This window comes from Mesocricetus auratus, unplaced genomic scaffold (genome assembly GCF_017639785.1).
Source record: "Mesocricetus auratus isolate SY011 unplaced genomic scaffold, BCM_Maur_2.0 Super-Scaffold_100038, whole genome shotgun sequence".
NCBI lineage: Eukaryota > Metazoa > Chordata > Mammalia > Rodentia > Cricetidae > Mesocricetus > Mesocricetus auratus.
Genome location: NW_024429216.1, coordinates 11261685 through 11278383, shown reverse-complemented (window position 1 = coordinate 11278383; position 16699 = coordinate 11261685). Strand labels below are relative to the sequence as shown.

At 59.7% G+C, this 16699-nt stretch overlaps 2 protein-coding genes across 6 annotated transcripts in view; one reads left to right on the top strand and one right to left on the bottom strand.

Moving 5' to 3' along the window:
- Positions 1–3281, top strand: part of Opa3 (outer mitochondrial membrane lipid metabolism regulator OPA3) — a 25955-nt gene extending 22674 nt beyond the window's left edge. The window contains exon 2 of the mRNA XM_013125447.3: positions 1598–3281. Within this exon, the coding sequence (XP_012980901.1) occupies positions 1598–2028 (431 nt within the window). The 3' untranslated portion in view covers positions 2029–3281. The remainder of the gene's footprint in view (positions 1–1597) is intronic.
- On the bottom strand, positions 3047–16699 carry LOC101822629 (vasodilator stimulated phosphoprotein). 5 transcript variants are annotated; one of them, XR_005872691.1, is made up of 14 exons: positions 16480–16683; positions 9562–9733; positions 9098–9263; positions 7686–7773; positions 6782–6819; positions 6448–6689; positions 6233–6333; positions 5142–5193; positions 4972–5008; positions 4745–4790; positions 4505–4595; positions 3972–4029; positions 3634–3858; positions 3047–3186 (listed from the first exon to the last, which is right to left on the bottom strand). XR_005872691.1 is itself a non-coding variant. In XM_040734670.1 (13 exons), exons 1-13 carry the CDS (start codon positions 16482–16484, stop codon positions 3821–3823), a joined length of 1134 nt encoding a protein of 377 aa, XP_040590604.1. In that variant the 5' UTR covers positions 16485–16683; the 3' UTR covers positions 3047–3820. The 5 variants fall into 5 exon arrangements, 4 of the variants coding, with proteins under 4 accessions (XP_040590604.1, XP_040590605.1, XP_040590602.1 ...); XM_040734670.1 differs by having other exon boundaries at positions 3047–3858; XM_040734671.1 differs by having other exon boundaries at positions 3047–3858; positions 4972–5005; positions 16480–16679.

Sequence of the window (16699 nt, the reverse complement as noted above, 5' to 3'; positions counted from 1 at the left end):
GCAGGGGGATGTTGGTGATTTCCTGGCAGGGTTACAAAGGCGAGACACGCACGCACGCACGCGCGCACTCGCGCGCGCGCGCGCGCACACACACACACATACTCCACTGACAATAAGGCTTAAGTGGGCTTGTGAAAACAGCCTAACTTAACAGAGCAGAGCAGGTTAGGGCGGACAAGACCGGAAGCTGCCCCAGGAGGGGGAGCCCTCAGGGGACCCAGTATCCTGGCGCAGTTCTCTTACTCTAGTTGACAGATTAGGTCGTAAGCATTTTTCTACTAAGCATGCCCTGGCCCACAATGTATAATTGAATTTTTAAAACATTTTATTTCTTATTTGTGTTTATGCGCATGTGTCTGTGTGTGTCATGTGTGTTAGGATGCCATGGAGGCCAGAGGAGAACATCGGATCCCCTCGAGGGACAGGCAGTAGTGAGGGGCTAGAGACTGCTCAGGTCCTGGGCAGGGCAGTGTGCTCCTAACCGCCAACCCCTCTTCTCTAGTCCCAGAATGCATGGCTTTAGTCGTACATACCTGGCATGTAAGACACTGGCTGGTAAATAGGGATCCTTCCTAGAATTTACCTGAGGATAATTTATGTTGTTGCTGCTTCTTCATGACAGGGTTTCTGTGTAGCCCTGGCTGTCCTGGAACTCACTCTGTAGACCAGCCTGGCCTCGAACTCAGAGATCCGCCTGCCTCTGCCTCCCGAGTGCTGGGATTAAAGGTATGCACCACCAACGCCCAGCTAGGCATGGTGATTAATATATTTTTATTTTATATGTATGAATGTTTTGGGGGCCTTGTACACAGGACTTCCTTGTGACTCTACCCCATGTAGAGGTTCCCAAACTGAAAGTTTCTTTTTTTTTTTTTTTTTTTTTTTTTTTTTGGTTTTTCGAGACAGGGTTTCTCTGTGGCTTTGGAGGCTGTCCTGGAACTAGCTCTTGTAGACTAGGCTGGTCTCGAACTCACAGAGATCCCCCTGCCTCTGCCTTCCGAGTGCTGGGATTAAAGGCGTGCGCCACCAACGCCCGGCTGTTTTGTTTTTCGAGACAGCGTTTCTCTGTGGTTTTGGAGCCTGTCCTGGAACTCCCTCTGTAGACCAGGCTTGTCTCAAACTCGGATATCCGCCTGCCTCTGCCTCCCAAGTGCTGGGATTAAAGGCCTGGGCCACCACCGCCCAGCAATTGGTTGGTTTTTAAGACAGGGTTTCTCTGTATAACATTCCTGGCTGTTCTGGCATTGGCTCTGTAGACCAGAGTGTTCTCGAGCTCACAGAGATCACCTGCCTCTACCTCCGGAATGCTGGGGTTAAAGGCGTGCACCAGCAAGACCCAGCGACCTTGACCTTTTGATCCTGCCGCCTCATCTCCTGAGTGCTGCGATTATCGGCCTATGCCATCCACCTGGGTTCCATTTTAAAACCATATCCTCAGGTCCTCCCAGGCCAGAAAAGTTCTTATTCTAAGCGTGCAGACTGGTGACTGTCCCCTAGGCAAGCTCTTCTGGCTCTGATCTCCAATGAGCCGGGAGTGGTGCCCACAGGGGACAAGAAGCCAGGACAAAACAAACCCTGACCTCTGTCTCCCCTGCAGTGTACCACTGGGCAGAGATGCGGACCAAGATGCGCATCATGGGCTTCCACTCCGAAGCCATCAAGCCGCTGAACGAGGAGGCGGCGGCCGAGCTGGGCGCCAACCTGCTGGGCGAGGCCATCATCTTTGCCTGCGCGGGCAGCTGCCTGCTGCTGGAGTTCTGGCGCCAGCAGTCCCTGCGGCACCGCCAGGAAGTGGAGCGCCTGACCACGCTGCGGTCGCTGCGGGCGGACGTGGACCGCCTGGAGCAGGCGCTGGACGAGCTGCAGGTGCAGATGCGGGAGGCGGCGCTAAGGAAAGAGCTGGACCAGCTGCAGGCGGAGCTGCGGGCGGAGCTGCGGGAGTTCGCCACCAATATTTGCGAGGAGCGCCATGAGCCGGAGCCGGAGCCTCAGCCCGAGCCCCAGAAACTGCCCCAGCCCCCCGCGTAGAGGCCCCCGGACTCTGCCCTTGGACGAGGACTGCTGTCTGGGGTTGTTGCCTGCCTGGCCTCTCCCCGTGGGTCCACTGGGAACCGAACCAGCTGACATGCCCTGGTCTCGGGACCGAGGGATCCTAGGCGGGGAGTGGTGTGATGCTTTTCCACGGGGTCGCTCACCCAGTGGTGGGACATGCCAGGGACACTCCCAGACCCCCAGCCCGCCAGCACTGGGATGCTGTACTTGGAAGGGAGGACACAGCGAGTTGGGGACCCCTCCACCTGGGCACTGGCCATCACAGGGGAACACTCCCTAGAGTCCTGACTCTATCTCCCTCCCTTTCAAGGGAAGAGGCCCGGGGTCTGCCCAGCCCGCATCGCTCTGGCTCCTGAGTTGCCTCTGCCTGGCGTTCTCTCCCTGGTGGACCCGGCTGGGTGCATCTTCCTCATGTCTTAGGAAGGGGAAGTCGGCTCTAACCAAGAATGAGTCATTCTGCCTGTTTCCGCTTGGCCCCTTGGTTTCCTAGCCCCTTCCCCTGACAGCCTCTTAGCTGGCTTCTGTAAGGAACCGCCACCACCGCCACAGGTCACAGAATTCTCAGGGACCACCCTCCCTTTCTGGAGTATTACCCAGAAAGCGGCGGCCTGTGGGCTCTGACTTCTTTTTTAAGGTTTTAAATGTTTTATAATTAAAGGAGACCCAGGTTGAGGAGTGTGTCTCAAACTGTCGTGTGCCGAGTGGAGAGAACTTGGGGAGGGGTCTTTGAGTGGCAGGGGGACAGTCGTGAGACTTTCCCAGGTAAACTGAGCATCCCAGTTAAGCCGGAAGACTTAGGGACACACGGCTCAGCACTGTGGATGGAGGACCTGGGGAGGGCAGGGGGGAGGGCGCAGCTGGCCAGAACAGGTTGTGTGTGTGTGTGCGCGCGCGCGCACGCGCGCGTGTGCAGGACCAGGGACTGGTGGCATCTGTGCAAGGGCTCCCACGGCTGGCAGCAACCCCCTCTCCCAAGTCACTCCGGAGACTTTCGTTTATAAAAACCGAAGATTTATTCAGCGAAGGCCCGTGTCCGAGAAGCTAAGGCGTGGAAGTCGGAGGACCTATTTTTCCTCTTCTCCTTCCCCTCACTTCATCTTCCCAGAGGGCAAAAATGGTCTGGACCCTGAAATCCTAACCCGAATAAAAAAACCACAAAACTGAGGTTCCAAAAAAGTTAGAGAATCTTAATTTCTCATAGAAAAGAGGGAGGAGCCAAGGAGAAGGGGGAGGTGTTCCTGGGTGGTAGAGAGCCCTTCCACCTGCTGGGACACCTCCCCCTTATACAGCTGCCTCCAACGGGACGAGCCTGGGGTTATAGCTTTTAAAAACTCTCACACGCCATTGTATCAAAACCAAAGAGAAAAAATTTCCCTCCCCCAAACCCAAATATATATATATATACTTTTTCTTTAAAAACAAAAAAATCCAAGGTATTAAAGCGTTAAAGTGAATCCAGAACTCGGGAAGGTTCGGCTCCCTCCCTCCTTCCTTACTGTGGGAACTGGGTGCATCCCCAGCAGAGGAACCAGCCCCGAGGGGACGGCAGAGGGGAAGGGCCAAGGAACAAAGGGGTGGGACCTCAGCCAATCAGCAGCCAGCGGAGTGTGGTCATGGCACCAGGAAGCCACACCCTCTGGAATCTTCGAGCAATCCAGCGAGCCGTCGGGGAGTGTGCCTTCTGGTGCACTCTTGGTCAAGTTGAGGCAGGGAAAGCGGGCGCCAGGCGGGAAGCACAGAGGAGAAACGGGTCTTGTGGGTCCCTTGGTCAAGGAGAGCCCCGCCTCCTCAGCTCCTGGACAAAGGCTGCAAGGACGGAAGGACGGAAGGGTCAGGCCAGCCTGCCCCTCCTCCACGGCAGCTGCCCAACCACACGAGGCCCCGCCCGGCAAAGGCTGGCTGGCTCAGCCGCGCCTCACCTTCAATTATTTCCTCCTTCATCTTGTGCAGCTCCTTCCGCACCTCTTCCAGAAGCTCCTGGAAAGAAACAACCAAGGAGACCTGGATGGCAGAGACAGTGACCCCTCTCTCATTTCGACTCTAACGTTCCTGAACAAGTACTTGTCTGTGCCGGCGGCGCACGCGCACACAGCGTCGGCCAGAGACCGGCCTGAGTTAGCTCACTCCTCCTGCCCCGTGGGCTCTGAGCGTGGACCTCAGGCTGTCAACACTGGCGAAGTAGCTGCTGAGCCATCGCAACAGTCCCTCATTCCAGCGACAGGGATGGCATGCCAACTCTGACTGGAGATGGACAGCTGGCGCCGCTGAGGGTTCTGCGTACCGAGCAGGAACAAGCGCTGAACACGGGTGAGGCCTGTTACAGGCACGGGAGTGGCATGGGTGTTGGTCCCCTTTCTCAGACCAGAAGACTGAGGCAGGCTTTAAGCTTTCCCTAGAACCACTCAGGAGGTGTGTCTCTCTGGGCATCATGGGAGCTGCTTCCCCACGCTACCTGCTTCACCCTCTCCAAGTCAGAGTCATCACTGGAACTGGGAGGAGAGGGGTGGGCCTCGGACATCGCCACCGAAGAGGAGGACTTCATCCTGGAGGGGTCGCGGGACAGGAATGAGGTTAGGGAGGGTACTGCCACCCCCCCCCCGGGCTTACACTATGCCCCCTGTCCCGGGCTGACACTACGCTCCCCGTCCCGGGCTGACACTACGCTCCCCGAGGTCAGCTCTTCCATGCCTACCTTGGCAAGGTTGTGCTGTTCCTCTCCCAGGGTCTCCGCACAGGTTCTGGGTGGATGAGGGAAGTCAGAGAGATTAGAGACGAGCATTGCCCCCACAAAGTATACCCCACCCAACCCACCACAATCCCCAGTATTGTTTGCACAAGTTTCCCATGCAAGTGCTTTCAAAGAAGAACAGCGCTTCCTGGGATTCGTAGTTTCTATGGCTTGACAGGGCTGTCACTCACCACTCTGGGCGGGGACTCGGGCCTCTGGCTCCTCCTGCTGGCGGTAAGTGAAAGTGTCATAAACCACCCTTTGCAAGCCAACGTTCCTCTTCCAGGTCCTAAACCAGACGACCCTGTCACACCTCCCCCCAGGTACACCTTAGGGACTACAGAGCAGGGAGAGGACTTACACTGGCCGACTCGTCTCTGGGGGGCTTCTCCCCAACCTGTGTGGCTTTCCTTCTGCAGAGGGGCAAGAAAAACAAGCTACGGTTCACACTCTGCCACTCAAGAGCGCCCTCCCGCGGCTAGATCCAGGGTAACCTGAAGTTGAAGACGGCGGGCAAGGCGGCTTGCACCACGCCGGGTCACCCGCTGACATCCCAGGGACCCATGGCAAGTTGAAAGTGGAGAACCAAACCCTGCACATTATCCTGTAACCTCCAGACGTGTGCCCACACGCACAAAGCACTCAGAGTACTCAGAGGCAGAGGCAGGAGAGTTGCTTTAGGTTGCAGCCCAGCCAGGGCTCAGAGCAGCAATAACAAGGATGCAGTTGCGGGCAGGAGAGAGGGCTCGGTGAGTAAGGGTGCTTGCTGCCAAGCCTGACAACGTGAGTTCGATTCCCAGAACCCACATGGCGAAAGGAGAGAAAAGACTCCTCCCAGGTGCCAAGGGCACACTCACACATACGACGGATGAAAATAAATCACTTAAATTTTCTGCAAAAACAGCCTGGAGACCACTCCTGTAGAATCTGGAGGGGGTCCCCCATAATTCCCACATCTCGGGAAACCATAAGACCGGAAGGGTGAGGTTTCTCAATCAGCAAGTTGAGATTCTTTTTTTTTTTTTTTTTTTTTTTGGTTTTTCGAGACAGGGTTTCTCTGTATTGTTTTGGAGGCTGTCCTGGAACTCGCTCTGTAGACCAGGCTGGCCTCGAACTCACAGAGATCCGCCTGCCTCTGCCTCCCAAGTGCTGGGATTAAAGGCATGCGCCACCAACGCCCGGCTGTAAGTTGAGATCCTTAAGAATCTAAGGTTCCAGAACATTCTGTGATAGTCTGTGAGCCACCTCAAAGGATGACAGTCTCCAGCACTGTATCCCAGACATGGCTGTCGGCATCAGGCAGGACCGCCACCCAAAGAAGCAGAGAAGCTGGGTCAAGGGTGTCATCCCAGCACACAGGAGGCTGAGAGGCAGGAGGGAGGACGGGTGTGCAGCCCAGAACAGACATGAGAGCACCCCAAACCTGTCATGTGCCTGAGTCCCCAGGCTCACCTGCGGGCCAGCATGGCGTTCATCTCTTCCATGAGCCCCCCGCCAGTGCTGCGACTGCCCTCAGCTTTGGGGGCCAAGGGCCCCCCAGAGGCCTCCTCCTGCTGAAGGAATCAAAGGAGAGAGGGCTTCAAAGGCAGGCCAGGTCACCCCTAGCCCTCTTGTGACACCTTTGGGGGACTCTGACCACCTCCCATTGTCCCCTCCCAGCCACTCACCTTGCTGACTTTCCTGAGTTTGGCTCCAGCAATGGCAGCAGCCAGGCCTGGGGCCCCGGAACCCCCACCGCTTGGGCCCTGTGCTGTAGGCAGTGGGGGTGCGGGGGGCGGTGCTCCCCCTGCTCCATGACCTGCAGCAGGTGCCCCTGAAGGGGGCAGACCTGGAGGCGGAGGGGGGCCCGGAGGAGGGGGAGGTCCTGGAGGCGGAGGGGGGCCCCCAGCTAGGGGAGCAGGTGGACCTCCTGCAATAAACACAGAGAACCCTGGTCTCTGTCCAGCCCGCCCAGCCCAGCCCTCCCGGGAGGTCCCCGTGACCCAGCCATCGAGTCGTTACCTGCATTGGAGACCCGGCGCTCCATGTGCTCAGGCGGCCTGCCAGGGGAAAGGAAGCTGCCTTCAGTGTCCAGACCAAGCCAGCCACAGGGCCAGCAGCATCTGGTTCCTCAGAGGTCACCAGCAAGGCCAGGACCTGCCTCCTACATCTGCCTACTGAGGGCCCAGGGAAGGAGGGAGGACAAGAGGCAGGAGGTGCTGATGAGGCTTTGGGTGCGAGCATCTCTCCAGCCGTCACCAATAGCTTATTTCAAAGTGGCCAAGGGTCTCAGCTGTGGAACCCAGGTGTGGAGTTGGGCCACACCAGGATGTTGTAGTCACTCATCAGATTCTTGGGGTGGGGGTGATAGTTTTTCTTTTCTATATTTAGACGGTCTCACTGTGTAGCCTTGGGTAGCCCAGAATATACTATGTAGATCAGAGTGGATTCTTTTTGTTTTTCAAGACGGTTTCTCTGTAGCCTGTCCTGGAACTTGTTCGTAGACCAGGCTGGCCTCGAACTCACAGAGATCCGCCTGCCTCTGCCTCCTGAGCGCTGGGACTAAAGGCGTGCGCCACCACCGCCCGACCAGAATGGATTCTACAGTGTCAATTTGCCTGGCTCTACCTTTTGAAAGCCTGGTATTAAAGGTATGCTCCAACACATCCAGCAAGGGTTGTTTTAGGGTCTCATACTGATTTCCAAGGCTAGCCTCAAACTCTCGGCAATCCCCCTGCCGCGGCATCCTGTGTACTGAGATGGCAGGTGTGTGCCTCCAGGCCCGGCTTTACAGTAACGTTTCTTGAACTCGTGGTGCCTGAATGCCGTTGGCTCTAGATTCTTGGGACCTTTGTAGACAGTGAAAGCTGGCAGGGTTCTAAACCCGGGGAGCCATGGACACCCTAAAGGGGGCGAGGGTCCCCACCTTTTCTGCTGTTCCAGCTCCTCTGGGGAGGGGCCGTTCTGTGCGGTGGACCAGGCAGGGGGTGCTGGGGCCGCGGGAGGCCCGCCTCCTGGAAGGGGAAGGAGAACACGGTGAGAAGGCAGGAGCTCCACCCTCTGGCTCATGAGGATCCCCCCCCCCCCAGAGCCCACATCCCTCCAGAGGGGCAGCCTCCCTGGGCCTGAGCTGCCTGCCACCTACACTACACTACACTACAGAGCTAGTTCCAGGACAGCCTCCAAAGCCACAGAGAAACCCTGTGTCGAAAAAAAAAAAAAAAAAAAGAAATATCATGTAGCCCAGCACAGTGGCATACACTTTTATTCCCAGCACTCAGGAGGCAGAGGCGGGTGGATCTCTTAAGTTCCAAGCCAGCTAGGGCTATAGAGAAGCCCAGATCCCCCTCCCCCCCAAAAAAAAAGAAACGGAAAAAGGAAATGGGAAAGGAGACTCCCGTGGGGTAAGGCAGCAGCTACAGAGCCTGCAGACACGAGCTTAGTCCCTGGGCCCACAGGTGGAAGGAGAGAACAGACTCCCAAGCTGTCCTCTGTCCACACAAACACCAGGCCCAGTGCACACTCAATGGATAAATGTTGGTGGCACACACCTTTAATCCCAGCACTCGGGAGGCAGAGGCAGGCGGATCTCTGTGGGTTCAAGGCCAGCCTGGTCTACAGAGCGAGTTCCAGGACAGCCAGGGCTACAGAGTGAGTTCCAGGACAGCCTCCAAAGCCACAGAGAAACCCTGTCTCGAAAAACCAAACCAAACCAAGCCAAAACAAAAACTAAACAAAACAAAAACCAAAAAACAAACAAAACTTTCAAACAAATAGCACACAGGGACTTTATTTCGACCTGGTATGGTACCCAGGGTCAGGCACACGCTGGGCAAGCCTGTACCACTGAGCCTTTGCCATCACATGCCACCTGTGGACTTGGTTTTACATCAAACCTGGCTATGTAGCCCAGGCTGGCCCGGAACCCTCCATCCTCCCAGCCTCACACTACAAGTCTGTGACATCTCTCTAGACCCACAAGACGCGCACGTGCGCACACACACAGACGCTTTTTAGAGTCTTCTGTAGCTCAGGCTAGTCTCAGCCTGCCGTGTAGCTGAGGATGGCCTTAATCTCATTATCCTCCTGTCTCCACCTGCTGAGCGCCGAGTGACAGGCTCTCGTGACTGGGCCTTGCTCACAGAGCCGGGGGCTGAACATGCGGCTTCACGCACACCACGTGAGTTCCCCACCTACAGACCACGTCCCCAGCTGATCCTACTATGTTACTATGTCACCCAGGCTGTCCCGGGACCTGTTGCAATCCCCCTGCCTCAGCCTCCCGAGTGCAGGGACTAAAAGTGTGAGCCCCGGCGTTGTCCCACCTGCCCGTCTAACCTTCCAAGGCCTCTAGGGCACTGGCCATGCCGGCTGCAAACTGCAAGGCCTCCTCCTTGCTGCCGAAGTTGAGGCCCCAGACCTGGCGGGCGTCACGCCACTGATGGAAGATGGGAGTGGCCTGATTGTACTTGACACCCCGAGTGATGGCGCAGTTGATAACCACCTACGAGAGGAACAGGTGGGTGAGAGCTTGGTGGCGGGGGACAGGGGGATGGGGGACAAGGGACGGGGGGGACAGAGGACGGGGATGGGGGACAGAGGGACGGGGGGGGGACAGAGGACGGGGATGGGGGACAGAGGACGGGGATGGGGGACAGAGGACGGGGATGGGGGACAGAGGACGGGGATGGGGGACAGAGGACGGGGATGGGGGACAGAGGACGGGGATGGGGGACAGAGGACGGGGATGGGGGACAGAGGGACAGGGTGACAGGAGGACAGGGGACAGAGGGAGCCTGCACCTGCTGGTCCGGCTGCATCTTGCGGCCGACGACTCGGAAGGCGTTGGCGGTGGGGTTGTGGTAGATCTGGACGCGGCTGAAGGCCTGAGGACCGGTGCCCGAGGGGAGCCAGCGCTTATTGCTGTCATCGTAAAGCATTACGGTGGCCCGGCTGGAGCAGATGACCGTTTCACTGCCAGGGAAGGAAGCAGAGGGGCCGGTCACATTCTCCACCTGCGTCTCTGTCACATGACAAGCGTGGGAAGAAGAGCACAGAGGGAGACGGAGACAGCGGCTCCAAACGCCCTCCCAGACAGACAGACAGACAGAGCACCACCCCAGGACAGGGGGACACACAAAGATACTAAATGGAGAAAAGTCAGAAGAACAAGGCAGGGCCCAGAGTCACGGCTCAGTTGATAAAAAAATGGTGCCAGACACCAAACTGATGACCCAAGGTCAATCTCCTAGACCCATATAGTAGAAACAGAAAACTGACTGCACATAGAATCCCCCAGTGAGGGCTGGGGGTGTGGCTCAGTGGTAGAGGCCCTGCCTAGAATCCCCCAGTGAGGGGCTGGGGGGTGTGGCTCAGTGGTAGAGCCCCTGCCTAGAATCCCCCAGTGAGGGGCTGGGCTGTGGCTCAGTTCTAGAATGTTCATGCTTGCCCAGCTTGCTCAAGGTCCCTGGCTGAATCCACAGTACTACTCAAACAAAAGGTACAGGCTAACAGGTGAGCACACTGTGGGGAGGAGATGGACAGCGGGCCGCACACAGGAAGAGGAGATAAAGTCCCCCGAAGGCTTGAGGTGGGGACCAGGCAGCTTGCTGGGGTTGCAGACTCAGCCTCTAATCTTAACAACAGTGAGGTCAGGATGACTAGAAACGGCCGAGATGCCAGGAATAGAGGGCAGCGAAGTATGGTGAGAACAGCCCCAGCTTGGCCTCAGTTTCCCCCCTAACACCGCCTCAGATCAGCCGAGGGAGCTGCAGCTCAAGTGCAGGGAGTGAGGAAAGATCCCAGGACCCTGCTTTGCCTCCCTGGCGGCTGCTTTTACCGGCCACCTGGTCCACCTGGTTCCCCAGGGCTCGAGCAGCCGTCAGGCTCACACTCCTGGCTGCACCCAACGCCACACCCTGTGGCTGGGGATGGAGACACGGCAGTGGCCCAGACAGCCTGCCCTGCCACCAGGTAGTTCCAGTGCTGGGGACCGACCCACGCTGGTCCAGCAGAGCCTCAGAGTCAAGGAACTCTCTGTGGAACACCCCCGGGGCAGCTGGCCCAGCCCGGGAGCCAGGCGGAGCTGAGGACGGCCATGGCTGACACAGGGAAGATCTGGAGTCTGACACCACAGGCCTGGCTTCAAACCCCCGCGGAACCCTTGTTCAACGTGACCGGGAGCTCATCGCCCTCCTCTGTCACTTAGGGAAGACACGAGGGACCCTGCCTACCTCCTGAAGGCCGTGAGGGCGAAACGAGCATAGTTACTCAAAGTCCTGGGCACAGTACCTCACACACCGGGTACTGTGTCACTTAGCACCGGGGTACTGAGTGCTTGGTCACTGTCAGCACTCGGGGCACTGTGCACGGCGCGGTACCGTCAGAAGGGGACCCTGAACACCCCACACACAACCTGTCGCCCTGGGAGCGTCAGTTCTCCCCCCAGGGAAGGCACGAGGGCTCCAGACAGGAAGTAACTTGGCCAAGGTCACACACAGACAGGGGAAGTGGGGGAGCCCGCCCCACCCCCACCCGGCTTTTTCCTAAAAAGAAGAAGTTCGTGGTTTCCAGGGGAGAGAAACTGCACCCTGCACCGGCAGGGCTGGGGTCTGGGGTGAGCGTTCAGCGGGGAAAGCCCCTGGGCAGCCTCCCCGCCCCCACGCCGCAGGCTGAGCCTCGCACCCCACCTCTGCCCCTCCACAGTAGCCCGCGGGCCCAGACCTCCGCAGCCCCCCACCCCGCTCCCACTGCAACCCTCCAGGGGCCTCGGAGGCCCCAGAGGCTGAGTGCCCCGCCCACGGTCACACAGCTCCTGAGTGCCAGGGGCTTCAGGGTCCCACCCAATATCTGAAACAAGCGTAGCTTCGGGGACTGCTTCTGCTCAGGAACCCTGGGCAGGGCAGGGTTAACGCCCCCCCCCACACCTGCCACCCACACCCCGGCAGACTCTGGCCAGACGCCCAGGGTGTCACCGCCCCACCCAGGTGCACTTTGGCCTCCTAGGTGGTCCTGTCCTGCCTGCCCCGGCTTTGGTCCTCTGGTCCACAAAGAGCACTGTTGGCTGGGCCACCTGGGCTGCGCGGTCCCGCCCTCAACGAGGTCTTAAGGATGACCTTAGGGAAGGACCAGGGTGAGAGTGCGTGTCGCCCTCCTCCTGTCCACTGTGGCGCGGAGGCTTGTGAGGTCGCCTGTGCTCACTGCCCTAGCCCTCCCTTGTATGCCGGATCTCCCTTCCTCGGCACACCCCGGCTCTGCCTAGATGCCCTCACCCGCACCCCCCAGCAATGCTCGGCAGCCTCTGGAGACACCTTGTAGCCCAAGCCCGCGATAAAACATACACCAGAACCAGCCTCAGCTGGCTCGGGCTCCAGCCCGCCATCATCCCATTACTCAGGAGACAGAGGCCAGGAGGAGTCTCAAGTCTGAGGCCGGCCCGTTTCTACACAGTGCCCCGCTGTCTCCCGTAAACACCAAACCCGGGCCGGCTGTGCCATGGCTCACCCAGAAAGGGTTTGCTCCAAACCTCAGGACCCGAGCTCCGTCCCGGAATCGCCACTGGTGCAGTGACTCCCACAAGCTGTCTTCTGACCACCAGACACCCAAAATGCAAACAAGACTAAAAATCATTACAACAGAAAAGGTTAAGAAGGCCCTTGTCACCCGAGGTCAGTCGCCACCTTCTTCTTAAAAGTCCTTTGAGCCACACTCCCTCATACTTGGCCTTTTTAAAAGTATCAACCCCACCCGGCGGTGGTGGTGCTCGCCATTAATCCCAGCACTCGGGAGGCAGAGGCGGGTGGATCTCTGTGAGTTTGAGGCCAGCCTGGTCTACAGAGAGAGTTCCAGGACAGCCTCCAAAGCCACAGAGAAACCCTGTCTCAAAAACCAAAAGAAAAACATCAACCCCACTGTTTCCTCATCTTTCCACGGGGTTAGGAGTTGGGGAGCCTGCTCGATGATTTCGCCACACGTCTCTGTGCCGGCATTCCACCAAAGGCTGACAGTTTGCCGAGTGCAGCGGCTGGAAACGAACCCACGGAACAGCATCACTGCTGACCTTCAGATGTCAACGGCTACTGCGGAGTCTGCTCTTTGCAATCTACGCACCGAGCACCAGTCTAGGTTCCTGGGATGCAGTGGGGAGCCAGAGACCCTCGGGGACCCGTGCTTCAGCAGAGAGGAAGGAAGGAAGTATTCCAGACTGGGAACCCACGCCTGTGACCTTGCACCTGGGAGGCAGAGGCAGGAGGATCTTCATACGCTCCAGACCAGTGGAGGCCCTGTGTCAACTGTCCCAGCAGAGCTGAAATGGAAAATCCCCACAGGAGGGACACACCCACCCGTGACCCCCGCTCTTGGGAGGTGGAGGGCTAGCAAGAGGGCTGCCAACACCGACCACCTGAGTTCGATCCCCAGAACCCACACGGTGGATGGAGGGAGAGACCCAACTCCCAATAACTGTCAGGTCTGATCTCCACGTCCCTCACAAACGCACCTTAACCACAATAATAAAGTGTAAAAGGAGGTTCCACGGCAGGGATGGAGGGTGGCCAGGGGAGGGACTCCCGTCTCTCCTGGGGTCTCTGTCCCCCTGGGCAGTCAGATCCAGACCTACCTCAGTTTCCAGCCCGGGGATCCCAACTCACTGTTACAAGGATAAAAGAGGTCACCAGGGGCCTGAGCCCACAAACCTGCAGGGGACACCCCCACCCCCCCTCAGGAGCTGGGTGTCCTAAGAGGGAGGGGACGGAGGTGACACCAAGTGCAGGCACCTTCCTCATTCGGCCCTTCCTTCCCTGCTCTCTGCCCCACAGCCTTACCTCACCAGCTTCCTGCACCACGAAACTGGACACACACACTCACGCACACAACACCACACAGACACACACGCACTCAGACAACACCACAGACACTCACACACGCGCACGTGCACACACGCACCACACACACAGCATACACTCACACACAGGCACACATACACACGCACTCACACACACGCACTCACACAACACACCACACACACAGCATACACTCACACACAGGCACACATACACACGCACACTTACACGCGCGCGCACACACAGGCACAATTGCTCCCTCTTGACAGGACAAGTTCCGTCTATAAGGTTTGGGGGGTTCATTTTACTCCCTCCCTCCAGTGGGCCTCAGTTTCCCCTAGGTAAAGAGGAAGGCAAGGGTGCTTGCTTAGCTGGTTGGCCACTGAAACAGGCTCAGTGCAGGCCAGGCCGGCCTCAAGCTCACTATGCAGCACGGGGAAAATGTTGTTTCATAGTAAAAGTATGTTATTTGTACAAAAACAAAACAAGAAGCCCACGGATGACTCTATTTTCCTTTTCCTATAATGCCAGTAGACTTAGACAGTCCTGGGTACAAGTTTGAACATCACCACCTCCAACTGTTCGATTTCATATATTTATTTTTGAGACAGGGACTCAGTAGCCAAAGTTGGCCTCCCAAGGGGTAGCTCCAAGTGCTACCGTTACAAACATGAGTCACCACCCTGTGCTCCCAAACTGTTAAACTTTAATAGGCCATTTCCTTAATGTCTCTGTGCCTCCGTTTTACTACCTGTAAAATGGGGGCAAGACCTGGGCACAAACTTGTGTACTGGCATCACACTTAACTGCGGTGGAAGTTTAAATGGAACGAGGCCCGTATTAACAGCGCCTGCCACGAAGATGTGTGACTGAACCCGCCTCATCGTTTCAAAATAAAAACAGTCTGCTTCTGTTATTACTGCAAGAGGAAAGGAATGAACCCAAGAGCTGTCTCTCAGACCCCGTCTGCCCAAGGCCTTCAGACCTCTGACCCCGTCCCTGCCCTCCCAGCTCCCGGATGCAGCAGACACTCAACAAATATTTGTCAAACCGGGAGAAAAGGAGCCACATCTTGGAATTTTCCATCTCAGCTACCTCCCTTCCCAGGACTGTCCCCAGTCAGCGCAGTGCACCCCTTCCCCAACACAGCCCAAGAGCTCGGAGGGCCCTGGACCCAGGCTCTGCGTGTCGGGCCTCAGTTTACCCAGCGGGGGACAGGGGATGGGTGTGTCTGTGTGTGTCCCAGGACTGAAGTAACACAGCCCGCCGAGTGCCCAGGGGAGACCCCTTCTCTCGGGAGGGCGGGGCGCGTCGGCCTGGGCTGTCCCGGGCCACAGGCAGCGGGAGGACGGGGCCGGGGCGGGGGCTCGGGGGGCCGGCCTAGACGCTGCTCCTGCCCTTTTACGGTCTCAGCGAGCGAGGCGGCACTAACTCGGACATCCGCCATCCGCCTTCCACCGGGCCTGGGACCGGAAGCGGGTGGGGGCGGGGCGGGGGCAGCCGGAGGGGGATGGGGGGGCGAGCGGAGGAACTGACCCCTCTTTGGGGGGACAGCACTCCCACGGGGGAGGGCAGGGCAGGCAGGAAGTCTCCAGGGTGTCTCTCGGTCCCGGCTCCGGATCCCGACACTCCCCCAGGCCGAGGGCCGGGCGCGTGAGGCAGGGGGAGGGGAGGGAGGGGTCCCCGCTCGGGGTCCCCGCGAGGAATGTCACCCCAAGCCAGAGTGCGGGCGGAGCGCGCGGGGGTGAAGCCCAAGCTGCCCCCCCAGGGGACTCCTCCCCGAGCCGGGGGCTTTGGGGCAGGAAGTCCCTGCCAAAGTGGAGGAAGGGAGATAGTATTGTCAAGATGCGGCCCCAAGGGGGAGATCACGGGGGCGCGCAGGGGAGGCCGCCGGCCCCGCCCTCAGGTGAGCCCAGGAGTCCAGGGAAAGACATCAATTAATACAGAAAAACCCCAGGCTCCCCGCGCCCCCAGGATCGAATTCCCCAGAAGAGAGCAGGAGAGGCTGGGAAGCCCGGGTCCCCGAGGGAGAAAGAAGGCTGTGACCTTGACGCCTTCCAGCGCCCCCTCCTCCAGTCCCGCGGCCCGGGGAAGGGGGCGACCCCGGGCGCCGCTGAGAGCCCGGGGGGAGGGCCGAGAAGCGGGGCGAGCAGCTGGCCCCGGGCGCTCGCGGGGCCGCCCCCCACGCCAGCTGTCTCGACAGGTGAGTCCGGGAGACAAAGGCCCCCTCCCCCAGCTGCCGCGCCCCCGCCCTCCCGAGCCACCAGGTGGGGGGGCAGAGCCGGCTCCCCCGGGGGGCAGGGGGCAGCGCCCCTGGGAGCCGCCCTGGAGTGCCCCGGGCCAGCCTGGGCCCCCGGGGGGAGACGCGTCCCCTGCAGGCCCCGCGGGCCAGGCTCGCAGATGCCCCTACTCCGCGTCCCCCAAGTGCCAAGGCGCCAAGAAGTACCCCGAAGTTCCGCCCCGCTCCGGGACGCAGGGGTCCGGCGGCCACCGCCCCGGCGGCGAGGCTCAGAGTTGCAGGGCTCCCCGAGCAGCCTCGCACGGCCTCCCCGGGACGGGTGCGGGGCAGCAACTCCGGAGCCCCGCGGGGGCCGGACGCTGCCCCATCTGCCGACGCGGAGCCCCCGCCCGCCTCCCTCCCTGCCTCCCGCAGAGAAAACTCCTCGGACCCCGCGTCCCGGGAGCCGGCGCCGCCTCCAGCCTTAGGGGAGCGGCGCGGGGAGAAGGGGCGCCGGCTCGGCGTCGGTCGGGGCGCCCACAGCGCGGAGCTCACCCCACCCGAGTCCAGCCCCGGACGGCTGGGGGAGGGGGCCCGAGGCGGGGCCGGGAGCGGGGTCCGGGGCGCGGGGCCGGGCGGGGAGCGGGGTCCGGGGCGCTCACCTCATGGCTGCGCGGAGGCCGGGCGGCGGGCGCGCCCACGGGGGGAGCTGCCGGGGCGCCCGGGACAGCGAGCGCAGGGGTGCGGGGCGGGCGCCAGGCTGCGCTCAGGCTCGCGCGGGGTCCCGCCCCATGGGGTCCGGCTCCCGAGGAGAACGCGGGCCGGGGCGGGTCCGGGGCGCCGCCTCCCTCCGGTGTCGGGCGGCCGGGAGCCCCTCGGCGC

Excerpts from the sequence above, each read along its gene's own strand:
- LOC101822629 (XM_040734668.1), bottom strand. Across the intron at positions 6,820-7,685 it reads GAGCTGGAACAGCAGAAAAG|GCCGCCTGAGCACATGGAGC; the intron begins GTGGGGACCCTC and ends TTCCCCTGGCAG. Across the intron at positions 4,791-4,971 it reads CCGAGTCCCCGCCCAGAGTG|AACCTGTGCGGAGACCCTGG; the intron begins GTGAGTGACAGC and ends TCATCCACCCAG.